General features: G+C 28.0%; 2 protein-coding genes across 2 annotated transcripts; both read left to right on the forward strand.

Moving 5' to 3' along the window:
• Nucleotides 1-2,046: 2,046 nt before the first annotated feature.
• LOC114381188 (selenoprotein K-like) lies at nucleotides 2,047-5,395 on the forward strand. The gene is made up of 4 exons (XM_028340381.1): nucleotides 2,047-2,195; nucleotides 4,691-4,794; nucleotides 4,895-5,066; nucleotides 5,184-5,395. Exons 1-4 carry the CDS (start codon nucleotides 2,177-2,179, stop codon nucleotides 5,216-5,218), a joined length of 330 nt encoding a protein of 109 aa, XP_028196182.1. The 5' UTR covers nucleotides 2,047-2,176; the 3' UTR covers nucleotides 5,219-5,395.
• Nucleotides 5,396-9,255: 3,860 nt separating this feature from the next.
• On the forward strand, nucleotides 9,256-14,322 carry LOC114380973 (flavonol synthase/flavanone 3-hydroxylase-like). Its single transcript, XM_028340134.1, has 3 exons — nucleotides 9,256-9,841; nucleotides 12,923-13,250; nucleotides 13,848-14,322. The coding sequence occupies exons 1-3, from the start codon at nucleotides 9,378-9,380 to the stop codon at nucleotides 14,058-14,060; spliced, it is 1,005 nt and encodes a 334-aa protein (XP_028195935.1). The 5' UTR covers nucleotides 9,256-9,377; the 3' UTR covers nucleotides 14,061-14,322.
• The last annotated feature ends 462 nt before the right edge of the window (nucleotides 14,323-14,784 follow it).

A 14,784-nucleotide genomic window follows, 5' to 3' on the forward strand; every position in this document is an offset into this window, starting at 1 on the left:
GAAGATTTAAATTGTCTTGTCTTAACATTCTTAATTTCTTTTGTCTTAGGTTGTTAACATTTTTTTCGATTTGTACACTGGAAGTCAGCTTTGAGCACTATATGACACTAACAAATTGTACTTCTATGAAGATTTGTTGTAGAAAGTGTTTGTGGGTCCCATTCTATCTCTGCACAGTAGTGGCCTCATGTCAAGCGCCAAAGCTATTAGACAACAGTTAGTTGGAATCTCTCAATGGATTGAAGCTTTGAAGTCTATATAAAGCTTAAAGGTGTTCGTGTTACAGACTATGGAATAATTAGAGAATAATTTGAGACAAAATGAACAAGGGTTTTAATGCTGTCAATTTTACTGGACAGAGGAAACTTGAACAACTTGAACAAATCTTAGCTTTGCTAAGTTAGTGAGTTTCGTTGTATTTCAGCTTATTGTGTAAACACTCTTTGAGTGATTAAGAATACATTTTCTATCAAACATATATTATTTGTGAAAGCTAGGAGTGACTTAGTGACAAAGAATACTTGGGTCTTAATCTCAGAGGGAGATTAAGAGATTAAGTATAGTGCCAGAAGTAGCCTAGAGAGCACTCATTGTAGCCATAAGTGACATAGAGAATACTTGGTTGTAATTAAAGAATTGATTAGTGAAAATCTTTAAGGTTTGAAGGAGAACTAGATGTAGACCAAGAGTTGGGGTGAACTAATATAAAATCTTTGTGTTTTCTTTTATGGTTCTATATAACTAATTCCTTTTTATAAGTTACTCCTATACAACTGTATCCAAGTTTTGTGAACTGATTTTTAAAACACAAAGTGATTTTGAACCCCTTGAATGAAACTCACCGTTAATTGATATCTGGTGGAGAAAAGCCTTTAAAAGTTAACGAAAGACTAAGTTTTTATCCATCACATTATTCAACCTCCCTTATAGTGCGATTCAGGTACTTCAAGGTTATGGCACAAACGAGTTCCCAAAAAAATCATCATTTGGAAAAAATTTGGCTTTGAAAACACAAGAAATTATAGCATTGTGGTTAGTAGTAAACTTCCAACTTTTCTTCGCTAGCATGACTAGATTGAAACCATAAAGGTGGTAAAAACCTATACCTTCATTCTTCTTACACATTGTTAGGCCATCCCAATTGATCCTATTAGTAAAATTCCTATTCATTGAAGTATTGTTATAATACTCAATTTTTTTGAGCCAAATACATTGTTAGTAAGTTGAGATTTTATAGTTTTTTGGCTATAATTAGGATATTTGACTCCTTGATGGGACCTTAAGTATCCACACAACCTTCAATTTTTTGGATTGACTGTGAGACAAATTCTTGATTTGGGACTTGGTAAACTTGATTCTCCTTGTCCCTTCCCAAAGATATACTATGAGAATTAAACCTAAGTTCTCCTCCATAGACTCAACATATGTTGTCAATTGAACTCCATCCTTTTGATCAAATTTTGAAACATTAATAAAATAACCGGGCACAAAGAAAATAGTCCATATTTTCTACCTATAGAAGTAGTTCCCATTTGCTTTAATATAAATAGCATTATTGAGCATTTCCATATTTTGACACAAGAAAAAAAAATTGATTCGATCTAAATCATTCCAATAGAAAATTCAAAATTTGAGAAGAAAAAAATTAAATACTTAATTCAGCCCTTTAAAGCATAATAATAATAATAATAATAATAATAATAATAATAATAATAATAATAATAATAATAATAATAATAATAATAATAATAGAGGAGGTTGTTATTTCAAGAAAATGTAGTATTATTTATAATATTTTTATTATTTCTTACTATAATTACGACAATAGTATTTAATATTTAATATATAAAAATATTATAATATATGGGTGTTTATAAGAAAGAAAGAAAGAAAAAATATACTCTAGCGAGAATACGGGCCGGGGAAAGGCACTCTCTCGTCCCACAGGCCCGTCCCAAACTCGAATGGACCGTGCCATGGTGGTTTTTCATTATCCAGTGAAAACAAGACACGTGTGAATAATCGCATAGGGGCTAGAATTGACTCGGACTCTAGAACATGTTAACAACGTTGAATTGAATGTGCGTATTTATTATTTCATAATATAAGAACAAATTGAAGTCCTTATTCCCAATTCTCCTTTCAATTCAATTGCAGCAATCTCAGTCTCTGCCCCATGGCTTACGTTGAGCGAGGTATCTTCCTCTTCTCAATTCTCGTTCATATCAATTTTCTCTCTCTCTTTTTTTAATTACCGTTTAGGTTCAGGTTCTGATTCATCGGTGGGCTTGAATTTATAGAATCCGTTATCTGTTCTTTCAGATCCAACCTTTTTTTTTTTCAATTCTGTTTTAATTTTTAAAACAGGCTTCCAAATCATGAAATCTCGCAACTCCTGACTTTCCATGATTTCTAACAATATATTTTTGAGAATCATGCCGATACTTTTTTTTTTAATTTATCAAATAAATTCTCTCTCTCTCTCTCTCTCTCTCTCTCTCTCTCTAATATTAAACGCGTTTAACTCGGTGTCCCCTGATTTTCCAGTTTTCTGTGTTACGTTAAAATTCTTAAAACAACAGATTTTTAGGACATTGAGAAAAGTCATCTTAATCTGCATGGAATTTTACCACGTAATACGGGTACCAATTCATTTTGTCAAATGTACCTAATACGGGCACCAATACATGCTGTTTGTATGCAGCTTAGTATGTATCTAATGAGACTAGGTGTGGTTTAAGGTATAGTTAGGTATGTCTTACGTACTAATAAGATCTTCCTGCCCCATTCCCCAAATTAAAGATTTTAAGATTTAGTGATCTTTTGGCTTTTTTTCTCAATTTTCTCATGTTTGTTTCTGTATTTAATCAAATCCATTCATCCTTGCTTGTGAGATGTGAGATACAAGTTTGTCAATTTCTTTTGTTATAGATGTTTAAACTATAATCTATTAATATTTCATATTCTTCTATAGAACACCCTAACTTTTAATAAATGTTGGATTCTGTACCTGTTCCGGGTTCCGGTATTGTACCCGTTTTCATGCAACATAGTGATCCAGTTTTCTCTGCTGAACTGGTGGAGCTCAACTATTTCAGGAGGGGTTTTCAATTCTAACTTTAAAATGGTTGTGAGCAGTGTTTTTCATTTTCGATTGGTATACCAGTAACTTCAAAGACATGTAAAGACTTACTGGATTGTTTCCTTGTTTAAACTCTCTTTTAAGGTTAATAGCTTCTTTGCTTTCCGTTACTTTAGCTCCAATGTAACAAGTAATGTCAGTAATGCAGAGATAGTATATGTTGTGTGAGGTGGTTGTTATAATAAAGACTAAGTAGTGGAGGTGCTGGAGTTAACAAAAGTTACTAACATTTAGAGGAGGTTATTTGGTGTTATTGTTGGTGAATCAAGGGTGTTGTTTCAATTTCTATCAATTTCTTTTGATTCGTTTCAGGGGCATTGGTGAATCATAGGCTTGTCTTTTTCCATTACATATTTGTGCCTTTGCCAAGAATGATTCCTTATCTTCTCATTTCCTTTAGTACATTTATTGTTTAGAAAAAGTGTTGGAATAAATTACCGAGATGTTTTGTCAAAGATTTTGTAATTCTAAAAGAGTAAATGACATAATTATGTTGGGATTTAGTTGAAAACAAAATGTGTTATCAAGTTAATGAGTGACTTTTCTATAGTAACATATGACATAAATATGGATATGAGGTATGAAGCACTCATTTTCTTTTGCACTGGGGTACTTATCTTCAAGGTTAAAAGTAAAGAGAAGTAAAAGATTTGGAGATATCTTTCTTTCCCATTTCTTGCTTGTACATCTTCATTTCATCCCTGTTTTTTTTTATTATCTGTATTTTAGTTTTCATTCCTCCCTTTCTCATTTTGGCTGACTTTTCCCTTTGCAATACTGGATATTGATGACTTAAGTGTTATATAGACTGGTGAAACCTGTCATATTTTCTGTGATATTAATTATTAGTATACTTTTTGTTTTGGCCATTCCATTAGTTGTTAAAGAGCATATGATAATTAGTCTAAATGCCTGTGACTGCAAAAGTACTTGCTTGGAATGGCCAAATTTGTGGTTGGAAGTTATTGATACACTTAAGAGAAGTTTGGTTTAATTTTTTTTATTATGGTTTTCAGCTTCTCTACCCCCTCCCCCTCATAAACATGTAGAGGGATTCCATTTTTTTTTTACCTGCAATGCAAAAATGGGGAGATATATTCACCAACAATTTAAATCAGTTATGATATTCTGCATGATGGGGCCTTTTCCTAGTGAAAACTACTGATCTATTCTTTTAAGAATGGTGGATGGCAGAACGTGGCGAAAAACTGAAATTTCGCCATATAAACACACCATTGTGCCTTATGGCACAACCATGGCGGCCCTCCCTTCACAAATTGCCTATGGTGGTTGGCAAAAAATCCACCACGTCATTCCGCCATGGCAGCACCATGATCTTTATTTAACAACAGTGATATGATTTTAAGTTGAGGTGCTTAAGTTGATTTTCACTTATAGAAGTTTGATTCATTTAAATTTTTATCTTCTCCTAACAAGTGTTTATTCAGAAGTTTTTCAAATTGGGACTTAGATGATTTTGTTCTTGAAACTGAAATGATTGTGTCTTGATATTGATTCATAATGGGAATTGGATGCAATTTTGTGCAGGTGTTGTCAAATCAAAGCGATCAATATGGCGGCTTAAAACAATCACTGATTTTTTCTGGGCCATTGTTAACTACATAGGCTTGTTTTTTGCAACTATGTTCTCGGTAATATTTGCACATTTCTCAATTCATAGTATAGAAATTTTGAGGAATCTTGGTTATTGTATTGAATGTTGATGTATGCTCATGATGTTTCCCTCTTTAGATGGAAAAGTCAGATGCCTACAGAAAAGGTTCTGTTGGTAAGAAATGGGATGGCGGTGCTCCTGGAGGAGGTCCTGGTGGTGGTGGCGGCGGTGGTGGCGGTCCCCGAGGTCCTCCTCGTGGGGGTCTTGACAATGTTCGTGGGCTAGATAGTATAAGGGGACGTGATCATAGTAAGTTTATGTTATCTGCAATGCTTTTAATCTTTAGTTATTCAGATATTTATTTTGCCTTTCTAGTTTTCGTTTGCTGATGATTTTGCTAATGTGTTTACTCCATTGAACTTTCAGGTTCACTTCCTGCCTGCGGTTCCTGCTGTGGCTGAATGTTAGAGATCCAATTTGTGTATATGCCTTTTATATGTTACGGTTTGTATCTGGTGTTGAACTGGTATAATATGTAAACAAACATCGATACGACTTTCAAGCTTTATATGTGACCATAAGCTGAAATAACAAAATTTAACTATATTGACGTATTTTGATAGTCTTCAAATGACCAATCACTAATGGTATACGGTATGATAACACTTCAAATTTAACCATACTCTTACAAAACTCTTTTCTTCTGTTATAAGCTTAGTTTGCTTAGAAGTGTTATCCGTAGTCGAGTATGGTTTTCTTTAATAATTTTATTTTATTTGTAAAATAACATGGATGATTTTCTTTCACTTTTTTGATACTACTATGGCAACCGAGTTCTAATAAAACATTCACGTGAATAGATTTGTACATATTTATAGTTAATTTTATAAAATTTGCTAACTTTTATTCATACTTATAATCTTTTCAAGTACTCTTACTCTTTTTTTTCAGATTATATGATATTTAAGATTTTGATACATTAATTTTAAGATATATAATTAATTTATTGAATTTCAAATATAATATTAAGTAACTTCTTTAGAGTATTTTCAATGGGTTAATTTAATCAATTCTTTTTAAGTTGTTTATCTTATGTTAATTATTTCTTATAATATCATATTAAAGTTACCCAGTTTATCTATATTTTGTTCTAATGGCATAGTTTTAAACTATTCTTGAATTATCCCTTTGAATGATTATTAAATGATAAGAAAATAAGTAATGATTATTAGAGATACTCTTATATATATTTTATTTTTCTAATTAATGGTTAGTTTACTCTTTTTATATACTACTCTCACTAAATATTAATTAAAATATTAATTAAAGGTAGCCTTGAAAAAATGTATTTAATGCAACATTCATTTTGCAAAATGATATATATAAGAAAAAAAGTATTTTTTTTTTCTAAAATGTCATGTAATATGGAACGGATGGAGTATCTTAAATTATGTACTTCTTCCCATCTCAAATATAAAAAAAAAATACATTTTTCTTTGTCTCAAATATAATTTTTTAACTAATTTTATCTCATTTAATGTTATTATTATTTTTATACATAATGCTATTGTTTAATTGAGATTTTAGTTTTAATGATTTTTTATTTCTTTATATCAAGTTTCAGGATAAGTTGATTTTTTTTAATTGAGATTGATACAATTAAATATCATTAATTAATGTAAATATTTTTTTCTTATTTTAGAGCAAAGTAGTATTTGATTTAAGTTATATTAAAATAATAATTTTATTTTTATTTTTTATGTATTTAAGTTGCACTAAATATGCATGTAAATAAAACTATTAGGTGAACCATCCTTTGTTTTTCTGTACAAGGAAAATGACAAATTCTTGGAGCAATTTATTTCTTTTGATATTTAAAATTGGTTGTCATTTTTAAGGATATGTTTGTAATATTGTTTGGCTTATATATATGATTAATTCATATTTTATATTTTAAAATTAAGTTTTTTGTTATAATTAAATTATAAATATTATATTATTATTTATCATTATAAATTATTTTGTAAGTGTTATCATTAAATAACTAAGAAAACTCTTATTTTTAAGAATCAAATATAAAAGTTATTAGACGATCATAAAAAATATAATAAAGATGTATAAAATATATAAATATTAAATCATATCATGATCAATATGATAATAGTTAATTATTATACATTGTTATTAAGATTTTAAAAAATAATATTATAAGAGTATATTGTATGTTATTCAATAATTAGTTATTAAAAATTTAATATGGTATATGGACTTTTTTTTTAAACATACTTCTCAACCGGGCCATCTCCACCTGTATCATCAGATTTACCAAACTTGGTCACTTATATTTATGATCTAACACCCTTATCGAATCACCCATGGCACCAGATCTCAATCAAATCAATCCGATTAGTTGATTTTTTTAACTATCATTCGACCTCGATAATAAGGATACACTAGTTACTAATTAAACCTGATTTAATACAATGATTAGTGTATTACTCTTGTGATTATATAAATTGTGTTGGCTTTTAATATGTTTTAAAATCTATTATTTTTCTTTTTTTATACGTGGGAATTAAAGAAAATGTTATATGATTTATAATAATTTTTGTATTTTTCTCAACTAACTGAATTAGGCCCCTTAATTAAAATATACTATTATACGAGTAAAGAACTATTAATCATTAAAAAATGTTAAATAAACTAGAATAGATTCAACAAATAGAGTAACCATACTCGTATTATATTAGAAGAGAATGAATAAGTCGGAAGAAAATGGAGAATTTAATAAGCAATTAAGATAAAAATAAAATTAATAATGGAAAGTAATAATATTTGAACTTTCGATCGTGATCGTATGTAATTCTATTTGTGTTGAACATTTTGATTATGTGAAATTATAAATTAACAATATAATTAATAGAGTATAAATGCTTGGTAATTAGCTAAAAAAATGCTTGGTAATGCGCTTGTTTTAAAAGACGATTGTCATTATTATCATATTATCACATGCCAAATTTTTCAATGAGTGTGCTATAAATAACACTTTAAATGATAACAAGATATTTTAAATAGTATAAAAATATTATCTAAAATACTTTTAAAAAATAAAATAATTGCATTTTACAAAAATAAAATTTAAAATATAAATAAAAAATATTAAATTATATATATATATATATATATATATATATATATATATATATATATATATATATATATATATATATATATATATATATATATATATATATATATAAAGCCAAGTATAAACAACTCATTGTGACAAGTATATAACGATACCTTAAAAAAGTAATAATACTTAAACATCTTAATATTTTTTATATTTTTTCTTATCATATTAAATAACTATTACATCTATTTTTTTTTTCTTTCCGAGGTGTATATTAACAGTTTAACACATAAGGGGTTGAAAATATTTCCCTTTCTACAAAGCAGTTTCTTAAATGTATCAACTAGTCTGACAGCTGCAGAAAAATTAGGACCGTCCATCTCAACAACTTCCAAAATCAAAGGTTTATGAGCGATGTTGGATTGGTGGTAGAAAATGCATTGTACTAGTGTGGATCGACTAGACTCCACAAAAAAAAAAAAACAAAAAGAAGAAAAAGTGTAGATTGACTAGACTCATCCATTTAACCATTTAGTTTTTGCACATCACAATTTCAATATAAATTTATCCTCTTATTTGAAAAAATCAATTAAACATACTTTTAGTTTTATTGCTTCTTGTGAAAATAACAAAAAATAATTTAATAAAAATATGTTTAACTGTTTTATGGATTTAAACAACCTTTTTCTCTTTTCCTATTTCTTTAATTAAAAATTATATATTTTAAAAAATGAAAATACTAATTATTATTCTAATCATAATATGATATTAGTTAAAAAAATTGTTTTATAAAAAATATTATTAATAAATAATGAGTCAGACAATCATTTTTTTATTGATAAAAATAAAAAAAAAATATAAAAAGATTTATAATAATTTATGTATGTTATTCAACCAACTACATTAAATCCCTTCCCTCAGTAGCACATATTCATATATATATATATATATGAAAAATGAAAAAAATATATAAGTATGATATAAATATAAAAAAAGAGATAAAAAATAATAAGGGTTAAATAAAGAATGTTCACATGTTATCAATGCATTCTTCTTTTAAAAACTCTCTTATTTATTTATTTATTTATATTAACATTGATTTTCTTAATTTCAAAATTTGAGACATTATACTTTAATTAAATAATGTTCGTATATATATATATATATATATATATATATATATATATATATATATATATATATATATTTATATTTAAAGTAAAAAAATTGAATTTCCAAAAATATCTTACCAACTTAAACTCAATTATAACTTTTTTTAAAGATTATTCAATTATAACTCTAGAATGCTCAGACTAAATGTTATTTTAACGGAGAAAACCATCCCACGTATATGCAAAATTAGCTAGCAAACATTGATTGCACCCACGGTAGTAAGTGAGTTTCCCTTATAAAATTCAATCCCCAAAACAAGTCTCACAAAATTGAGAAAAATTTAAAGAAATCAACACACACAAACACAACAACATATGGAGGTGCTAAGGGTGCAAACCATAGCTTCCAAATCCAAAGATGCTGCCATCCCAGCCATGTTTGTTAGGGCAGAGACAGAGCAACCAGGCATCACAACCGTTCAAGGGGTGAACCTTGAGGTGCCAATTATTGATTTTAGTGACCCAGATGAAGGGAAAGTGGTGCATGAGATTTTGGAGGCAAGTAGGGACTGGGGCATGTTCCAAATTGTGAACCATGACATACCTAGTGATGTTATAAGAAAGTTGCAAAGTGTTGGGAAAATGTTCTTTGAGTTGCCACAAGAGGAAAAAGAGTTGATTGCTAAGCCTGCTGGGTCTGATTCTATTGAAGGGTATGGCACAAAGCTTCAGAAAGAGGTGAATGGCAAGAAAGGGTGGGTGGATCATTTGTTCCACATTGTGTGGCCTCCTTCCTCCATCAACTACAGTTTCTGGCCCCAAAACCCCCCTTCTTACAGGTTAGTTTAAACAATATCATTGCCATTTGTTTCCATCTTTCTAAAGATAAATGTTAGGGTTACTTCAACAGTAAAATATGAATTTATATTTTATTTTAATTTAAAAATTTTATTTCAATCACTTTCATTTCATTCTATGGAAAGGATCCTTGAGATTATTGTCTCATATTTTTTTAACACATTTTTTACTTGATAAAATTGATTGAAAATCATAAATTTTTTAATTTTCACATTTGATTTAATGAATTTTATTTGATTTTAACTCTGAGAATATGTTAAAGAGTATCTTAAATTAAACACATCCTTTCTGAATACTACCTTTCTCTTTCCATCGTGATCTTAGGACAAAACTTAAAGTGTTATCTATTAATCAGAAAAAAAGAGCTTTTATTTGAATAATTCTAACAAAGTGCGTTATCGGGATAAAGTCTTAACTTTAACTGAAAAAAAAATACTTAACAATAACTTCATATAAATTTTGTCGACGCACATAAAGCATGGCCTTATGAAACTGAAATTACACGCTCTCTGTGTGTGTGTTTTTTTTATTATTATTCTTCTAGTAGAAAAATACTTATTTAAGCAAAACCCCCCACTAATAATAGATAGAAAATGTTTTTGTACAATTAAAAACAAAATCATTTTAATCGTGTGTTGCTTTTTATTAAAAAATTTACAAAATTGTTGGAGATCTTACATGGTTAAAATAATACATACAAGTAAAAAAAGAATTCTTATGGAGCTATTTTAATTTCTAGTGGAAGCGTGAAGCGACTTATAGGATCTGTTTCATTCCATAAAAATTATGTTACTAGACAAAATAAATATTATTTTTTTATGTTTAATTTGAAAAATATAAGAGGGCATCACAAAGAGGTAGGACAAAATCTATAATTTTTGTTACTCAAAAAATCTTGGGATAATTTTTTATTCTAGATCCAAAGTATTAAATAGACACATATATCCATATTTATATCTCTTTAATGATAAAAAAAAATAGTAATTAAACAACGTAATTATTTTAAAAAGGAAACACAGTGTTTTTTTAACTCTCATCTCTATCATTTTATTTTGATAAACACATTAAATTTGATATAAATTATATTAAAATAATTAATATTATTTATTTTAGTAAATTTTATATTATTTTATTTATATTATTATTGATTATTATTTGTCAAAGATAAAAAATTGTCCAGTAACTTGTATTTTTATCCGTGCTGTTTTTCTCTTGTATTATTCAGTATCATTTTTAACAGACGTACCCTTATTTTCATAATTTGTCCACCGGTGCTATTAATTATTCCACTATTTAGCAAAATGTTCTTTTATTAATGATTTATTAGTGAAAAGAACATGAAAGCGGAGCTGTATTTCTTTTATATTTGGCTAAAAATATAATTTAATATTAAAGTTTAAAAACAAATACCATTTTTTAATTTTTTAGTAGGTTCTTTTTACAAAGAATTCGTCATATTTTATAAGGATTGTTATCCAACATAAGAATATTTTTCTGGCTAGCGAGATTTTTGTAGAGTAAAAATATAAACATTGATTATTAATTTTTTTGTGAATGAATGAAAGTAAAATATTATTTAATTGTATTTTATTACAAATCATATTTTTTCCAGAAATTTATCTGGCTTTTTAAGTAATTGTATAATTTTAAATTTTGATCACACACACATATATATATAATTAAAATAAAAATTAAATAATAAATGCAGGCTGATGCCAATTAAGGATTTCGCTATCTACTAGATTTAGACCTTGTTAATTATACTTTTAATAAAAATGAGTGTGTAATGATGCAAAAAAAAAAGAGTGCAAAAGTAAAATCTTATATGCATGTGAGTGCTATTTTTAATTACGAGGCAAGTAGTTAAAGTTTCAAACCGGCTCTTGCTTTTGCAAATTTGAAGGCAAAAAAAGCTAGCTGCCTAGCTCACCAACTTTTTTCCATGAAAATCACATTCGTGAGGTGAGACACAGATACTCGTGTTGATTTAAGAGGTTTACAACTTGTACACATGTCATGCCTATGTTTTGGGCACAGTGGGGGTTGCTTTGTTGTTAGTACGTAGAAATTAAATAAATGCTGTGTCCCCGACTCCACAGTACATGATATTTTTTTTTTTTTTTACTAATTATGGTTATAATAATAAGTGTGTTTGAATAAGTTTTAATCTAATACTGTGTTTTTTTAACGTCTAGTACTGTGTTTGATTGTGGAAAAATAAAGAGAATTAAAGAAAAAGAATAGATTGATACGAAAAGAAAATAAAAGTTGATTGCTAAGCACAAATATCAAATATGGTTATATATTTAATTATGTTTTTATACTATTTATTATAATGAAATCCTTGAATACGTCAAAAGTCAAATGATTAAAAATAAAACTTGATGCAATTATTGCATAGTTAAGGAATATCTGTTAGATACAAAATCCCATCATGATTTTTGTCCTGACTGTAACATCTATCTAGAGTCTGTTAAGAAGAGTTTTCAGGTGGTCATTTGTAGGGCTATTCTTTCCGTTTCAGTAACGTTTCGATCATCACTGATCTCTGTATTGGTTTGTAAATGTACATTTTTTTTCTGTATTCTAACACTATCTTAGTGTCTCTTAAAAAAACACACTATGTTAGTTGTCGAAGGGCTATTCTTTTATATTTCCACACCTTAATTAAGCGATTAAAATTCACTGCCTAAGTAGTAAGATGGCAGATAAAGAAGTCCCTTACATTTTTCAATCATTATGAAATTCAATTCCCTTATGGAAAGTACTACATTTTGGAATGCATTTGTCAGCATGTACCTCGTGGAACAATTATTAGATGATTTTGGATGGTTACTTTTCTATACATTGATTAATCTTTATATGACATGTATTTAAGTTTTTCTATTTTAAAAAAATTAATAATATTTGATCACATGATTAAAATTAGTCAAAATCACACACCAAATGATGATGTGACTACCTAATAATTTTTTTTGGTGTGACTACCTAATAAGTTTTGTCAATGAAAATTTGCCTAAAGAAACATTGAATTTGAACAATAACAATTAATTTTCTGGCAGGGAAGTTAATGAGGAATATTGCAAGCACCTAAGAGGAGTGGTAGACAAATTGTTCAAAAGTATGTCGGTAGGGTTGGGGCTTGAAGAGAATGAGCTAAAGGAGGGTGCAAATGAAGATGACATGCATTATCTTTTAAAAATCAATTATTACCCACCTTGTCCATGTCCTGATCTGGTCTTGGGTGTGCCACCACACACAGACATGTCCTACCTCACAATTCTGGTGCCTAACGAGGTGCAGGGCCTTCAAGCATGTAGGGATGGCCATTGGTACGATGTTAAGTATGTCCCCAATGCCCTCGTTATTCACATTGGCGACCAAATGGAGGTACATATCTTGCTTAGATGCTATAGTTATATTTGGATAAATTTAAATTGATAAAAGTATGAATTAAAATCAGCTCTCAAATTAAGAGAGTTTCTATAATTTAACTTATGTATAAATTAATTTAAATTTATGGGAGAAATTTATTTTTGGAAAAAAATATATTTTTTTAGTTTTTGTTTATCAAATGTAATTAAGGTCTCTGTATTTCTATGTTGATGAATTTGATTTATAAACTTTTGGTCCTTTTTCTCTTAGAATTCATGATGTATTTTGAAAGTTAGGTGGAATTAAGTTTAGATGTTTTTAAAGTCTAAGGACCATCAATATGAAAATATATTCTTGACCACATTTGATAAAAAAATATATAGAAAGTAAAAACACATTTTCATTTATTTTAATCTATAAATACTTATGGACAAATTTATTCAAACATGATCTAATTGATCACTTAGGAAGAAAATGTTCCTTTCTAATTTTAAGGTTTAACAAATATGTTCTAAGTCTATGAAAACATGATATCGTTTGAAATTAATCTTTACTTTATTTGGATGAGATAAACTAATGATATATATTTACTTTATTTTTATGGTATTATAGATACTGAGCAATGGAAAATATAAGGCAGTTTTTCACAGAACAACAGTGAACAAAGATGAGACAAGAATGTCGTGGCCCGTGTTCATAGAACCCAAAAAGGAACAAGAAGTTGGTCCTCACCCAAAGTTGGTTAACCAAGACAATCCACCAAAATACAAAACCAAGAAATACAAGGATTATGCTTATTGTAAGCTCAATAAGATCCCTCAATGAATGAAGTGGGCACTACGAGATAATTATAGCTCATGGTTTCTCTGTTTTGTTATTTAATTTATGGAATGAAAGTGTGACTTGTGGGAAGTAGATTAAATAAGATCTGTGACTAATGTTGGTTTCTCTGTTTTGTTATTTAATTTATGGAATGAAAGTGTGATTTGTGGGAAGTAGATTAAATAAGATCTGTGACTAATGTTGGATTAATCTTATGCTTTTGAAGTGAATAAAGATGACAAGAAACAGTTTGTCTGTTCTGTTATTATACAATTTACTTAACACACCATTTTTTACGTTAAGAAAAATTTTCCCTGTTAATAATTGAATTTTCCCCTAATACATATCAACAATTAAACAGCAGTTTTAATAGGGTAATTATTTTTTATCGTCTACAAGTTATAAACTCGTTCTTAAAATATATAATAGAGAATAATTACTTTAATTACTAACAAATTCTTTGCTAATAGTTATGAATTCTTAACATCAAATAATAAAGTTGCTACTAATGAAAATATAAATTTTTTTAATGATTATATACTGTTAAATGTAAAGTTTTTATGTTGTCTGAATGAGTTTTAAGATAATTATTATAAAAGTTATTAAATTTATCGTATATTATAATTTGAGATTAGATAATAATATAGAATTATTTTACAGGATTTGTAGTTAACATATTTTGTCAATATAAAAGATACAACTTTTTTTATTTGTTGATGATATTATT

This window comes from Glycine soja, chromosome 13, assembly GCF_004193775.1.
Source record: "Glycine soja cultivar W05 chromosome 13, ASM419377v2, whole genome shotgun sequence".
In the NCBI taxonomy this organism is placed as follows: domain Eukaryota; kingdom Viridiplantae; phylum Streptophyta; class Magnoliopsida; order Fabales; family Fabaceae; genus Glycine; species Glycine soja.

Excerpts from the sequence above, each read along its gene's own strand:
- LOC114380973 (XM_028340134.1), top strand. The coding sequence starts at position 9,378 with ATGGAGGTGCTAAGGGTGCAAACCATAGCTTCCAAATCCAAAGATGCT. Across the intron at positions 9,842-12,922 it reads CAAAACCCCCCTTCTTACAG|GGAAGTTAATGAGGAATATT; the intron begins GTTAGTTTAAAC and ends ATTTTCTGGCAG. Across the intron at positions 13,251-13,847 it reads ACATTGGCGACCAAATGGAG|ATACTGAGCAATGGAAAATA; the intron begins GTACATATCTTG and ends ATGGTATTATAG.
- LOC114381188 (XM_028340381.1), top strand. Across the intron at positions 4,795-4,894 it reads TTTTTGCAACTATGTTCTCG|ATGGAAAAGTCAGATGCCTA; the intron begins GTAATATTTGCA and ends TTCCCTCTTTAG. Across the intron at positions 5,067-5,183 it reads TATAAGGGGACGTGATCATA|GTTCACTTCCTGCCTGCGGT; the intron begins GTAAGTTTATGT and ends TTGAACTTTCAG.